The sequence below is a fragment of the Tripterygium wilfordii genome, chromosome 22, assembly GCF_013401445.1.
Source record: "Tripterygium wilfordii isolate XIE 37 chromosome 22, ASM1340144v1, whole genome shotgun sequence".
NCBI lineage: Eukaryota > Viridiplantae > Streptophyta > Magnoliopsida > Celastrales > Celastraceae > Tripterygium > Tripterygium wilfordii.
This window is the reverse complement of record NC_052253.1, coordinates 5,796,653-5,811,060: the sequence shown is the minus strand read 5'-3', so window position 1 is coordinate 5,811,060 and position 14,408 is coordinate 5,796,653. Positions and strand designations below refer to the sequence as shown.

The following is a 14,408-nucleotide window of genomic DNA, read 5'->3' as shown; positions in this document are numbered from 1 at the left end:
GACTTTGGGGTTTTTGGGAGTATAAAAAGGGTAGAAAATTAGGGTTTTAGCATCTTGGACACACTTCTTGAAGGCTAGGTTTTGGAGAGCTCTTGGGAGACAGCTTAGGAGCAAGGAGAAGCATGGATTTCAGGGGTTTTCTTGTATCTCTTCTTATTTCTTGATTCTATGACTGTTATTTTGGATATTATCATGTATTTGAATGATATGATGAACTAATCCTCTTGCTAGGGCTCTAATGGAGCCCCACCTTTGAATGTTGAATGAACTTGGTTTATTAATCTTGATTTCTTTTTTGTTTGTTGATTATCTGTGGTTGCGCTTAATGCTTTTGAATGCTTGATCACCATTCGAATGATATTTTGCCTAGGTTGAGACCAAAAGGAGATACTTAGGGTTGCACTCACCATAGATGGCATAGGTTACATAAACCATAGGAATATAGGTGAATGACCTACACAATTATCCACTTTGCTTAATGGGTTTTTGATATTTAGTTCGATTGTTAGGAATAACAGGGATTGATATTAAAAATACTTTCGGTGTAATTGGGAACGGAACATTGAATAGGAAGGGAAATCGATTGTCAACATTGAATTGGAAATTAGGGATTGATAGACCAAGGTAATTTGATAGGATAGGTGGTGGTGACATTAGATGCCTTAGTGTTGCGTACTTGATCAAACTACTCGGTATTTGCTTGGTTTGTTGAATTATTTGACCCCTTTAGTTAATCTATTAGTTAATCATCTAATTTCCTGCGTTAGTGTTAATTGAACCACAAAATCACTCTTCAATTATCCAATTAGTATAATCTTAGCTTAAATTGATTTGAATTTGAATTTGTAATACATCCTCGTGGGAACGATACCTACTCGGTATTTGCTTGGTTTGTTGAATTGTTTGACCCCTTTAGTTAATCTATTAGTTAATCATTTAATTTCCTGCGTTAGTGTTAATTGAACCACAAAATCACTCTTCAATTATCCAATTAGTATACATCCTTGTGAGAACGATACTTTATTCACTTTTTATTATTTGTGTGATTTGTGCGCTTACAAATATTTCACATCAAGTTCTATCCACCAAGCAAATATATTTGTAGTGAACAAAATCTAATCACCACCGGGGCCGAACTCCCTTTTAGGCAATAAGGGTCAGGTCGGCCAATAGCTCTTCCATGATCCTACTGCCCTAACCCTAAAAAACAAAGGCGGTCAGTGAACCCGATGGCCAAAGGACGACCGCAAACATTTCGACGCTCAAGTAAGTCTTCAAGATTTTCACCAATCTAAATAATCACAAAATAGAGTTTTCCCTTACCTTGAATGTCTCTCTTCATTGTATGGTGGATGACTTGAGTATCTGCCCGATCCAGTCATACAGAAATTATGGGGCCATTAAATGTGACTTGCTAAAGTCAAAAAATTCTCAATTACCTTCACTGATATCAAAACCTAGATAATAGTCGAGTTAGTTACAAACTTAAAGAAGTCTTAACCCTGCAACTCCAATTGCCCAAAAAGAATGTCTTGAGCGCGCACACGTTAATCCTGTGCAATGAGGTTGGAACACATGAATCTAACACATCAAAATTGTTTGCATTTTCTAACTGACTCATTTTCAACAAATGTTTAAAACTTAAGGCAATAGCCAATGTGTTATTCATCTCCTCACATCAAACAAGAACTACTGATTAGGGCTAAAAAGCTGCTCAACAGAAAAACATTACTGAAACCACTTCCTAAGTTTAGAACCCTGCTTATCAGTTTTCTCAGAGCTCTGCTGCGAGAACTTAGATCTGTACTGTGCAATCAACATGTCAAGTTTATCGACCGCATCTCGTCCTAATGGGTCTTTATTCTTTTTTGCCTTTTTGCCTTTCTTCGAGCTTCCATTTTCTCTCTGTTCTGTTTGATCAGGCTGTTTCCTCTTTTTTAGTAACGATTCGTCTTCGTTGGAGAATCTCAACTTGTGTTTATCACCAGTTGTCATCTCACCTTTGAATGATCTTCCTCCTTTATCAGGCTTCCTGCCACCCGGATGGACTTTTGCTTTCCATTTTGAGTTTTTCAACTTCTCTTCCCCTTCAGATAACTGTTTCACATAAACTTCTTTTGGATTTTTGCTTGCTGAATTGCTCTTCTGCTTCTTACCAGCTCTGTGTTCTTCCATTGCAGCCCCATCAGGAACCCAATTATCCACTTCATCCTTTTCGCTGGCTTCTGAATCCTTCACTCTTCTTTTGTAACCTCTGGATTTTCGTTGTCTGGACTTTTGGTTTGGATGTTCGTTTGTTTCGTGTGAGTCATCATGTTGTTCAACATCTTCCAAATTGCCTTCAATTTCCTCCTGCCGAGATTGTAGCTTTGATTTGCGAATCTTCAACGTTTGAACATTGTCAACGGCAAACACCACAATTGGTCGATGTTCCGGACCAAAAGTTTCTGCAAGTAGCCATCAAATATTAAGTTCGAGTAGAACATCAACACTTTATCAAAGTAACCTCTTCAAAAAAAACCACCAAGCACCATCTATGATCTATGTTAGTGTTAAACAACACAAAAGGACTGCTTCTATGATGTGAGATGTCCACTACTAAACATTGAAAAATATGTTACCAGGATTATTGTTGAGAACTCTGAGGGCCACAAGTGCATGCTGATGCTCTGTGAACTCAACAAAAGCAACTCCACGTGAATGGTTTTCTGTGACAACTTTTCCTTTTTTTACACTTTTCAAAAACTTAATCTGCAGCATTAGCAAGGGTATGCAAGGTATGTTAAGAACAATTATACACTACAAACTTTTTCCCTTTATAATGACGAACAGACAAGTGTGGCTAACCTGACGAATCACAGGCATCTGTTTCGTAGCTCGAGAAACAACTGCATCAATGCAAAGCTTTCTCAGTTCTTTTTCGGTCATCGACTTTGGTAAATTGTATATAACAAGTCGTGTCCTTGAAACATGGAAGTTGGGAGATTCAAGCTTAGTCATCTTCTGCTCCTGCAACCTGCAGAATGTATACAGGCACAATAACTGTCAGGTATGAGAACCATTATTAATTACTGCCTACAGTTCAATGCAAATGCAAAAATAATCAAATGAAAATGGGAAAGGTACCACATGGAGAGATAATCATGAATATCTCAAGATTTTTTCTTGAACAAAAATTACCAACAATGGCAAACATCATTTGAAACCAGAGAGAAAATAGTCAATTCCTCTTCCATTAATGAGAAACAACGTGAAGATTCAACAACATGAACCCGGAAACAACGCAAAACTTAGAAATGTTAGAGAACTGTCAATGGCAAGCAAATTTAAAGAGTCCAATGAATACAATATGCATGCGAATGTCATAGAGGAAGGAAAAGCATTGCTCAATTAAATTAAGGGATTGGGTGCGGGGGCAAAGGGGAGGTGTGTTTACCGTTGACGCTTTGCCATGTCACTAGCGGAAACACCTTCAGCAGCTGGTGTCCCCTCAAGAATAACACCTTCCTGTTAACCATAGTAAAAAACAGTCAGCTACATTGGAGCTAAATAGCCAAATCTCATCCCTCAAACGATTCAAGAAAGCACGAAGAGGGGGAAATTAACCAACCTTTGCAAGGTAAAGATTGCGGCCATGAGTTTCTATCTTCGTCTTCTCCATTACCTTATCAGTGGCTGATTTCTTATCCAAAGCCTTCAATACTTTCAATTGCCTACCTTTGAGAAATATTCCCAAAGCAGATTCAGCATTCGCCGCTGATATTGCCGCAGTAACTGCATCTACAGTTTTGAACTTGAGAAAACCAGTGCCTCGTGGTCGCCTGCATGAGCAAAACAAGATTATAATGAGTTATGAGTTGATGTGTAAGTAATAGATATCTAGATGTAACGCATGTCAAACAAATGAGTCCATACTTTGTGACTTGATGAATAACTGGAACATAGGATTTAACTTCCCCAAAAACTGAAAATCGTTGTTTCACCTCCTCACTATCAACATCAAAAGGCAGGTTGCTAATGAAAATTGTTTTCTGCAAATCATCTTCTCCTTCTATCTCTCTGAGATTTTTCTTTTTGTTTACGCTGGAATTTCCAGGTTCAGTCACACCTGATAAATGTGCTGACTCAATAGATAACTTATTGTTATCTGGCTCTTCATTTCTAATTGGTAGAGCAGAATCATCATTGTGAGTAGGGACGGAAACACTAGAAGAGGATGTAATCAAGTTGTTGAGAACTTTCCTTGCAATGTCTGCTTCCTCATCAAAATTCACTTCAGCAGGGATGTCTTCTTTCGCCACTGAATTTGAGCCACCAGGGGAACCATTGGCCATATTGTACTGTTCAATTTTTTCACTTAAATCCGTATCATCAACCTCCGAACCATCACTATCGCTGGCACTCTCCTCATCATGTTGATTCTGCTGGTCTGTTAGAACACAATAACACCATTGAATAAAATCTAGAAATGTATTTTGCCTTGAAGTATATGCATTTTGACACGAGAATGCAATAAACACTTATGCAAAGCATAAAAGAAAGACTATTGTTAAGATTAATTACTTTGTCATTCAAACCCAATAAATAAGTTAACTTGTTGGGTTGAGACGTTTCTCATCATTTACACATATTCTAAAACTCCTCCTCACGTGTGGACTGAACAATCCAACGGCCCAATATGTTCACAACAAACGAGACCCAACACTATGTGAGAGTGTGAGACCCACACTTGGGGCAACAACAAATGGGGGTTTAAATTGCACTTTGCAAAAGCTAATGTTTGAACCCAATACCTCCCGCTCCAATACCATGTTAAGTTATTTTCTTTGACATTCAACCCAATAAGTAAACTTGTTGGGTTGGGACATTTCACATCATTTATACCTATTCTAACAACCACGAACACAAAAAGGAGAACAGGAAATTGATGCATTTACTGGAATAAAGTTGAACACCAGAAACATGTTAGCATCGAGCATATACATTTCGATTAGATTATGAATAAAAGTGGAAAAAAAATAACGACCCTGCATACAAAGCTCCCACAGTGAAAGTGGGGTAAAAGAAAGTGCAGATATATGAAGCCTCCCCTTGCATAGCCGAAAGGCTGTCTATGGTTTGAACTTGTGATGCCTAGGTTGCACCGAATCAATTTACCACTACATTGAGATTCAACCTTAGATCATGCATGAATACGCCAAAAGAGTTTAGCAAAAAAAATATCAAGAATATGAAATCAAGGAAAAACGGCCATATGGCAAACATCATGATTCCCATTACTTTGAGATTCAACCTTAGATCATACTAGAAAGAAGCTCGAACCTCATTATGAGGAATTCCATGATTCCCCACAAACACGGAGAGCATTGAGTAGCCTGTCCCTAAACCCTATTACTTTCTGACCCAAGATATTTCAAATGGCAGAAGCATCTATTCAATCATGAGAATCCACTGCATGGATTCTCCTTTGCCATTTATTATGGTCTAGAACTCTGCTTTCCACTAATTTTTTCTGTAGCCACCTTTTTTTCTTCATATTTCCATTAACTTTCTTGACCTCCCCATTTTCTATTTTATCTCCTCGATTTTTTTTTAGTTTCACATTGGGGCACCAACATCTCCACATTGTGCATGCCCAAACTATTCTTTAGACACCTTTTCTCTCATCTTAAGAAGTATACATATATTGCACCAGGCTCATGCAGCTGGTGGAGGGTTTTCGTAAAGGCAGTTATGTAGCCTTTCCCACCTGCAGACAGGGTTTCTGTGATTATAGCATGGGGTACCTAATGGAGCGACTTTACAACTTTAAAGGGCCCAAAAGAATTTGTACCGAATAAAAAGCTTAACTCAGACGCCACTATCAAATTTATTCTCTCCACTGTCTAATCCTTTATCTGACAGGAATTTGATATTAAAGATGCATTAGAAATAGTGCATAAGGCAAAAACCATCTAAAGGTGAGAAACAACAAGAAAAAATGGTACAGAGAGAGAGAGAGAGAGAGAGAGAGAATAAGCGAACACTGCTAGGCAGCTAGGCTTGTATAACCGTGGGCATGGACAAACAATTAGGAAGAAAAAGAGTTGTATGCTCACACAGTCAGAAACACAAACCAAAAAAGAAGAAATCAAGCTTCAAATCACAAAGGTTTCACCATCCAGTGTTAAAAGCAAAAGAACTTGACCAAACAAAATCACATAACCCTCTGACTTAATATAGTAAGCTTCAACCATTTAAAAAAAATTAAAATTTGAAAATAGTTAGTATGTGTTTTTCCCCAGTACATGCATGGTGTACATCTACATATCTCTAATTGTCCTTCAAAAAAAACTCAGACCCAATTGCTTCAACACATAAATCTGGGACCCGAGGCCCCGCCACTGGCACATGCTGCTGGATTCTGTAAACTGTTTAATAAGGCCAAAATTTTTGTGGGGTGTCAAGGGATTTAATCAGACCCAAAATTGCAGCTAGATTCTTCAAGTGACTTGATTAGGCCAAAAAAATTCATTGAAGGAAAAACATTCACAAGGCAAGTGCCTCGTACTGTTCCGGCCTCGCCTTGCTGCATGTGAGGGCCTTGGCCAGCACACAGAGGGCTTTTAACAACACTAACCAAAACAAATAATAAAAACTGAAACAACCACGAGATTAAGAACCATTCAACCTCCCCAAAACATATATGAGCTGAAAATAATTACAAGATTAAGTGTATTTGAAAGGAAGAAAAAACTCAGTTATTGAGGACCAAGATTACCATCTTCTGAAGCAAGAGAAGCAATTGCACCACCACCACTGTAAATTTTTTTAGGAACAGCCCAGTCAACAGCGATGGGTCTTTTGCCAAATTTTTGCCCGTTAAACTTATTTATGGCCTGAAAAAGGAAAGAGAAATGAGAAGGAGAAAAAACAAAAAAAAAAGGCTATTCAATTCTCAAGGGATATAGCATGGCATAAACCATACATTTTCCGCATCTTGTTTACATGTGAATTTGACAAATGCAAAACCTTTCGACAACCTGAGGGGAAAACAAAAAAAAAATAGTGACAACAAGAACTATGACATTTTGTAAATGCTAAATAGTTCAAAATATTTTATCATACCCTGTCTCAGAATTGTGTGGAATATATACATCCCAGATAAACCCCACTGATGAAAACATATCTTTTATCTCATTCACTTTAGCCTGCATCAGAGTAATATAGTTTAGCAGTCAAGCTTAGCCTAAACAGATGCCTTTGTGGAAGTGGAAAAATGGCAAAATGGTTCAACCTTGAAAGGAATATTCCGGACTATGAGTTTCCACTTCTGAGTCTTGGATCCCTGGTAATGAAAATTGAACACCAACACAGAAATAGTCACCCACTAATCGAAAATACAGATAATGAATAAATAGATTTTAAATGAATGTTAGTCCACCACAACAATCAGCCATGTTAACCCCTTTTCGATGCTTTCCATAGAGTGCTATCCCCCTCTTTAAGTCCTGGACAATGTCCCCTTCCCCCTATCTTTGTTCAAAATTTTTAGATATTCTCCTTTTACTTTTTTCTCTTCTAGTCATGCCCATGCACTAATACAAAACTCAATTCCTAATTTCCTATGTCTTTATTGCACGCAGAACCATCTTAAATTTTTTTTTTCCACATTATTCTCTACTAAAGTGCAATCTCAGATTCTCAGCTTCATTCTGCATTCATTTTTTCACACTCATCGATCATCAGAGTATCACCACATGAATGTAAATTTTTATTTACCACCAAAATTAAGTTAATTTTAACTAGACAAGCACTCAAGATTACACGTCACTTGCATATTTAACGCCAAAAAATAGAAAAACAAACTTACAGGCACATTTCTGGTCATGATTCCATGGCTAGAAAGTAGAAACAAAAGGAAACTAACTCATTGATCTAATATTCGCAAAACAATTAACCCACAGACTATTTCCTCATACTTCTCATCACTAGTTACAATTTGAATGGTAAAACCCTACAATTTGATCACAGAAAATCTTATCATGTTCCCTCGCCCCCACCCCCACCACAACCCGGAAGGGGGAAAAGCAAAACCCCGTTTCTATGTAGCTCGCCGAAATGCCAAGTAAGCCTAAACAATGAAAAACAATTTCCAAAATGCCTGTACACTCTCTGGCTCCAGGAACATGTTCCGTTTAATTTGAAGGGCAAAGAAAATTAACAAACACTAACAAATGCACATATATCCTTGTCAGGCATTGGATATCAATCCTAAAAAGTACAATATGATATCTAGAAATCTTGCTTCTAATTTTGTTCTCATTTTGACTTCTTTTTTTATTAATGCCAACATCTAAGAAGGACCAATGAATCTTACACAAATCACTAGAAATTCGTGCTTTATGATTTTATCCAGCCAATTAAGTAGCAGAGTCAGAATCAAGATGCTGTTTTATGATCAACAACTTAACTAGTCAGCTACTTTAAAACTGTGAAAACAAAACATATCATGTCCTTTCAAGTTTACCTCACCACCTAGCTGACGTGCCCAAACAATTCTTCCCTTCATCTCTTTTTGATGTAGCATCGCCACAGAAGTACGAGCTGACTTAACACTAGTATAAAGTACAGCTGAAGCATCCATTTTGCATCCATCTTTCGTAAGACCTGCAAAAATGCAATATATTACGCATTTATCCCAAACTTTACAGTATAAATCCTCAGATGAGTGGGTAATTGCTTCTTTTCTGTGTAGCAACATTCAAGCTGGATAGACATATGCCTCAAAAAATAGATCCAAATATCTATGGAAGCATTAAAATTTACACAAAGTTCTATGCATTTTAAAAAATAAAGTTCTTCTAAGTGAGTTTAGCGAGGCAGTAAGAACATGTGAATGGTGGGTGAAGGAAGAAATTCTCACCTTGTTTCTCAAGATCCTCTTTCGGAAGAGGATAAGTTATTGAACACACGGTGCCAACCTCTCTAGCATGACAGTGAACTTCTTCCGCCATTTCAGAATTAAGAAGACCACCAACTATTACTGTCCTAGCAACCCTTTCATAACATCAGGAAAAAATTACTTTTGTGAGGTCATTTGAATAAGGAAGCATTATTCATTAACTAAATCATCGACATCATTGCCAAAGCCTCTTTCCTACATGAATTTATAAGAGAAATCAATTTGAATCACTCCATTATGGAATGTCTTTCACCCCCCATTCCTATCTAGATTATGTAATTTTCATAAAACATTTGGTTCTACCACGATAGGAGAAAATAGAGCATTACACTAATTCAAAATATATGAGCCTTTGTCACAGATCCTACTCAGCCTCCTGCTTATATAAAGACAAATTTCTCTCCTAAGGGACAAAATATAGAGCAAAATTTGTTTGGAAACTAGATACTGGAAACTGAAATGAGACTTACCAACTCCAGCATAAATAAAGTTAAATCCACAGAGAACAACAATTCTCCATTAAAGACCAATAACCCATTCTTCCATACATGGCACTTGTTTCAGTTAGCATAATGCATTCAACAAGATACTCTTAATCCAAAAAATTTGAATAATAATCATAGCAGCTCTTTGATTTTGTTTAACATATTCAGCTATCATCCCCGAATTCGAAAATTATATAAAATAAATTTTAAAATAGCTATAATTCACTGATCTATTAAACATATTGTTGCTTTTGGAGAGTGGCATAAATCCAAACATATATATTGTTGCTTTTGGAGAGTGGCATAAATCCAAACATATTAGTATTACATCAATAAAAGATGCAGCATATTATCAATTTTTCTTTTTCTTAATGCAACTACATATTATAACATCAAAAGTAGTTATATGAAAAGTCGCTTCATAACCAAGGTCTTGTAACCAATACCACCCAACTTACACAAAGGCCAACTTATTCATTGGAAAATTCAGAAATAGTACCTTTGCTTTTCTGAACAATTCTCTTGATCACCCACAACACCACGTAATTTTGCTGCTTTTGTGCGTTCCACGAGTTTCCCTGCTGGTTTTCTGGGTTCCACAGGTATCTCTAGAGTATTATTTACAGTATTAGTTAACAATGGCAAAAGCAAGACATATCATATAAAGCATAGTGAATAAACCAAATTGACAGGAATTCAAGATCCGCAACCTAAATCTGGAATGTTTGAATCAATAGTTGCTGGCCTGGATACACTGTCCTTGTCATTATTTGTCTTCACATTATCATCCAAGTGAACCACTAAATTGAATAGAAAATTAAACAACATTGGATAAGCAATTTCATACAAATTTGGGAACACTACCACCATTGTGAAATGTAACTGTAAACGAAATTCAAAAGTAATTGTTAACCCATCAACCTTGAGTTGCCTTTGACCCGCGTTGCTCAAGTGGAGCTCGGTGCAAAGCATGTTTAACTGCAATCTTCCGGCCTCCAACAGATGAATCATTCTTCATCTCAATAGCACGGTTAGCATCCTCTGTAACAGCACTGCAAGAAACAGTGCAACATATTCAAAACCGCCAAAAATACATCAAATCGCATCATCGCAAAAATTATCAGCCGTAATGGAATTGTTTTTAAAAAGTCCATACAAAAAAATCAATTCTTCAGACACGATTAAAATTAAAATGAAGCATTTAATCAATCTAACAGCTTAGCAACCAAATTACGAAAACAGTTGAACCTCCACATGGTCATTAGGTTCAAAAACTAAATTAGGTTCCTGGATGTCTCAACAGACTCCCAAGTCCCAAGATTAATAAATGTGTAAATGACAAAAGATAATAGCAAATGCAAGCATAGATGCACACCATCAAGAAATGAACCAAATTTCAAAAACTGATTGATGAGAGAGAAGAAGAGAGAGACGTCTGAGTATCTGATAGCGGAAGTCAATAGAAGAATCAAGGGCATCACTTTAATTATGACATCTGATAAGCAATGTAACTAAAATAGCAAGTGCCCAAGAAACACTAGGGACTATTGGAGCAGCAGCGCAAGTTTAAGAAGACCAGCTTCTTAAAATCCTGCACCAGGGCAAGAGTTTGAATCCCGATCCAGTTGAGCAATTGTAAAAAAGATCAAGACACACACACTTAGGAGGAATCGCTTTTAAATCCTACAAACCCCAATCTTGAGATAATCATGCCCAATTACTTTATACATTACGCATGAAACGGTGTCGGAAGTTACAAAGCAATCTGTGGCAGAATCAATTGTGATTTCTTAAACATACTGTGATCCAAATGTAAAGTATTTATACATTTTTATATAAACGGGTAATCAAAGTATATGATATATAACTCCTCTTTTTAAGTTACAGGTGCTTTTTCTTTCTATTGCAACGGCAAACATATTTCCATCCAAATTATACTTGTCCACATGAATTCAGATATCTAATTAACTAGCATCCACGCAAAATCCATTCGCACATAATCCAAGCATATATGACAAAATCAACTATTAATCGACCATCTGACAGCTTTTAATTTATCCAATTTATAGTCGTTAAGGTTAAACCATCGACCTCTGTTTGTAGCATTTTGCTTATCAGATATTGGCACTGATATTAGCAGATTTTCACATCGTCAGCCCCTTCTTTCCAAACAAGAGAAACTCAAAAAACTTTCAGGACGGAGAAACTTCCGTGCTAGATGAAATTTATTACGCACACAGGGGCTTTATTACAAGTGACTGGAGGAATGCATTGCCTGCTTACATCTACAAGAATCTTACTAAGTATAGAAGTAAGTAGGATCAAGCCATCTGTGAATGTCACAAAGCAATGATTCACAAGAACCCCAAAATGTGCACCGTGGAGCATTTGCTGAGTTCAGATATCATAATTCTCACTCTAGAGTATGATTTCATAGCTAAATCTTGGAAGGGAAAAAAAATGCCGGTGAAAAATTATTTTATGCAGTAACACCAACCTAGTAAAAAACAGATACACATGGCAGAAGACAAATAAGAGAACATAACATCGGTAGGGCAATCTAATTAACTTACAATTGAACAAAACCAAATCCACGGTGTTCAGTTGAGCCTGTTAGCACAAAATGAAAAAGATCAGCAGTTTGAAAGATATAATTCAATCCCAACAGAATGATTGTTCAAGCAAAGAAGAGAGAGGAGAGAGAGAGGCCGCTCAAAAAATGGCAATACTTCACTAGCCCCTGATCCACCACAAGGCCTAATCCTAATCCACAATGTGAAAATTCTTTATTCAGTTAGTTCGGTAGTCACTTCAGACTTTTAGACCGTAAATTGTCTCATTGGCTATAAGGTACAAACCTATGAAAGCGATAAGCTATGGGATTAATATTATCCCCACATGAAGGGAAATGTTGGGAAAAGAAAGAATGAGGTCCCATAAGGTTCATGTAACTATATGTTGCAGGTAATTTAAATGGTCCTGGGATTTGAAGACACCAACTGACTCTTTGTTAAACATGCTACCTTATTAGTCTGGTTGAGTATTCAAATTCATCAAATCTATCATTAATCGTTCTTACTTTCTTAGAATTCTGAATTTCGCTATATACCAATACCTTTTTCAAATTATATCACTGATGATTCTAACATGATATAACAAAAATACACAAACTCATTGCAGGGACCACTTTGCTTACCTTTCTTTGTAACCATGAAACAACGCCTGATTGGACCGACATCACTGAATGTTTCTTCAAGCTAAGAATTACAAACATACAGAGAAACCAAAAAAAAACACGAACCCGTTACTTCACTGATCTATAACATTTGACTCAACGTTCTTTCACCAGTGAAAATGAATGAAGACATTATCAACTACAAAAACAAAGCAATACTATCACACGACCAATCAATAATAAACAATAAATTTACATATATTTTTCCTTGTATTTTCTCGGCAACCAAACAGAAGATGATGAGAAAGAAGTACCTGAGGGTTGGTGAAAGAGTAGGGCAAGTTGGAGACAAACACAGTGTTAGCGGAGTGCTGGTTCTCGGCTCCCTGTTGTCCATCTTTCGTTCTCTTCTTGTTCTTGCCCATCCTTGTTTGGAAAAATCAAATCGAATTAATTCGAGGAGAAGATCAGAGAGCGAGCGTCGAAATAGCACAGTGAAGCAGGAGTGTGGCGGGGGCTGGCGAAATTAGGTATGGGACTATACGAAGACCATTACCTGGAACCGGTGGTTCGTACTTTTTGTATTTCTGTTTCAAGGGTCGAACCTGATTCCCTATAGAGACTACCGGTCCTGTTCAGTGGAGGCTTTTTCGCCAGGCAGGGTGAGGACTGAAGAGTCTTGCATTAGCCATTAGGGCTTCTTTAATTTGCAGCGCAGGTTATTCTAGACTCTAGTAACAATAATTTGGTAACGGGCCAGAGTTTAAGTTGATGGGCTTCAACCCAACCAGTTGGATCCCGATCAAGCAGGCTCACTATTGTAGTACTGTCATGTGGGGCATGCAAGCACAAACCCCTTTAACCCTTTCCCTGCTCATGTACGGAAATAATATTAAAATAACACGTTTTTGTGCTTTAATTAACTATCAACTATCAAGATTATTATAGATGAATCTTATTTGCACCCCATTTTTTGCTAAGTACACCCCATTCACCCTTTGAAAATACACTAGATTGGGGTGTACTTAGCAAAAAATGGGGTGCAAATAAGAGTCATCTTATTATATTGTCAAAGAGGAGGGGTGAAAAAAAATAAAAAACATGACACATTAAAAATTAACAAAGCAGAAAGAGCATTCAGTCTAACTGATGTCTAAATTTTTTTTTAAACAGGGGAAGGGATTCAAATCTTAATCATCAGGGTAATACGCATCATTCTTACCACTTCAATTAGTGGCTCAGGTGTAAGATCTTTAAATTAGTAATAATAAATAAAACAAATTGTATGTTACCATGACTTAACGAAATAATATTTGCTTAATAAATGAATTTTCATATAAGGGTTTAAAATAAATATATAAAATAAGGATTTAAAAGTTTTTGTTTAAATCATTGATTTAAAATATATGAGATCAAAAATAGTGGATCCCATTTGTCATCCCACTCTTGTACACATCATCAAAGAGTGATCATTATTTTAAGCGTTTACTTTAGACCTTTATTTTATAGGAATCGTCATCTCAAATTTTATTATTCATTATTCATTATTCATAGTTTATATAAGATGCGGGTAACGCGGGCCGGGTATGCACCTAGTTTAAAATTGATTTCCAAACGGAGCCCTAAAAGAACGAGCCCATTCAAAGAGATACTGGGCCGCAGCCCCAAAGCTATCCTTCCTACGACAACCTCGGTCTTTCCAACAAAACACGGGCAGGCCAGATTATTCTAGAAACCTTTATAGAAGTGACGTGGCACTACCTAACCCTCTCCTTCTCTAGTTCTCTCCCGAAACCCTTCTCCT

General features: G+C 36.9%; 1 protein-coding gene across 1 annotated transcript; it reads right to left on the bottom strand.

Annotated features, from left to right (window-relative positions):
• Positions 1 to 1,578: 1,578 nt before the first annotated feature.
• On the bottom strand, positions 1,579 to 13,271 carry LOC119991657 (RNA-binding protein 28). The gene is made up of 19 exons (XM_038838046.1): positions 13,161 to 13,271; positions 12,919 to 13,030; positions 12,626 to 12,686; positions 12,003 to 12,039; positions 10,351 to 10,481; positions 10,140 to 10,229; positions 9,929 to 10,037; positions 8,906 to 9,039; positions 8,510 to 8,649; positions 7,277 to 7,327; positions 7,108 to 7,190; positions 6,968 to 7,022; positions 6,761 to 6,878; positions 3,916 to 4,429; positions 3,611 to 3,821; positions 3,437 to 3,507; positions 2,848 to 3,016; positions 2,622 to 2,751; positions 1,579 to 2,447 (listed from the first exon to the last, which is right to left on the bottom strand). Exons 2-19 carry the CDS (start codon positions 13,027 to 13,029, stop codon positions 1,729 to 1,731), a joined length of 2,934 nt encoding a protein of 977 aa, XP_038693974.1. The 5' UTR covers position 13,030; positions 13,161 to 13,271; the 3' UTR covers positions 1,579 to 1,728.
• Between the last annotated feature and the right edge of the window lie 1,137 nt (positions 13,272 to 14,408).

Coding starts and splice junctions, on each gene's coding strand:
- LOC119991657 (XM_038838046.1), bottom strand. CDS start 13,029: ATGGGCAAGAACAAGAAGAGAACGAAAGATGGACAACAGGGAGCCGAG. Junction 3,017..3,436: donor GACATGGCAAAGCGTCAACG/GTAAACACACCT, acceptor TACATTCTGCAG/GTTGCAGGAGCAGAAGATGA. Junction 2,448..2,621: donor AGTTCTCAACAATAATCCTG/GTAACATATTTT, acceptor GGCTACTTGCAG/AAACTTTTGGTCCGGAACAT.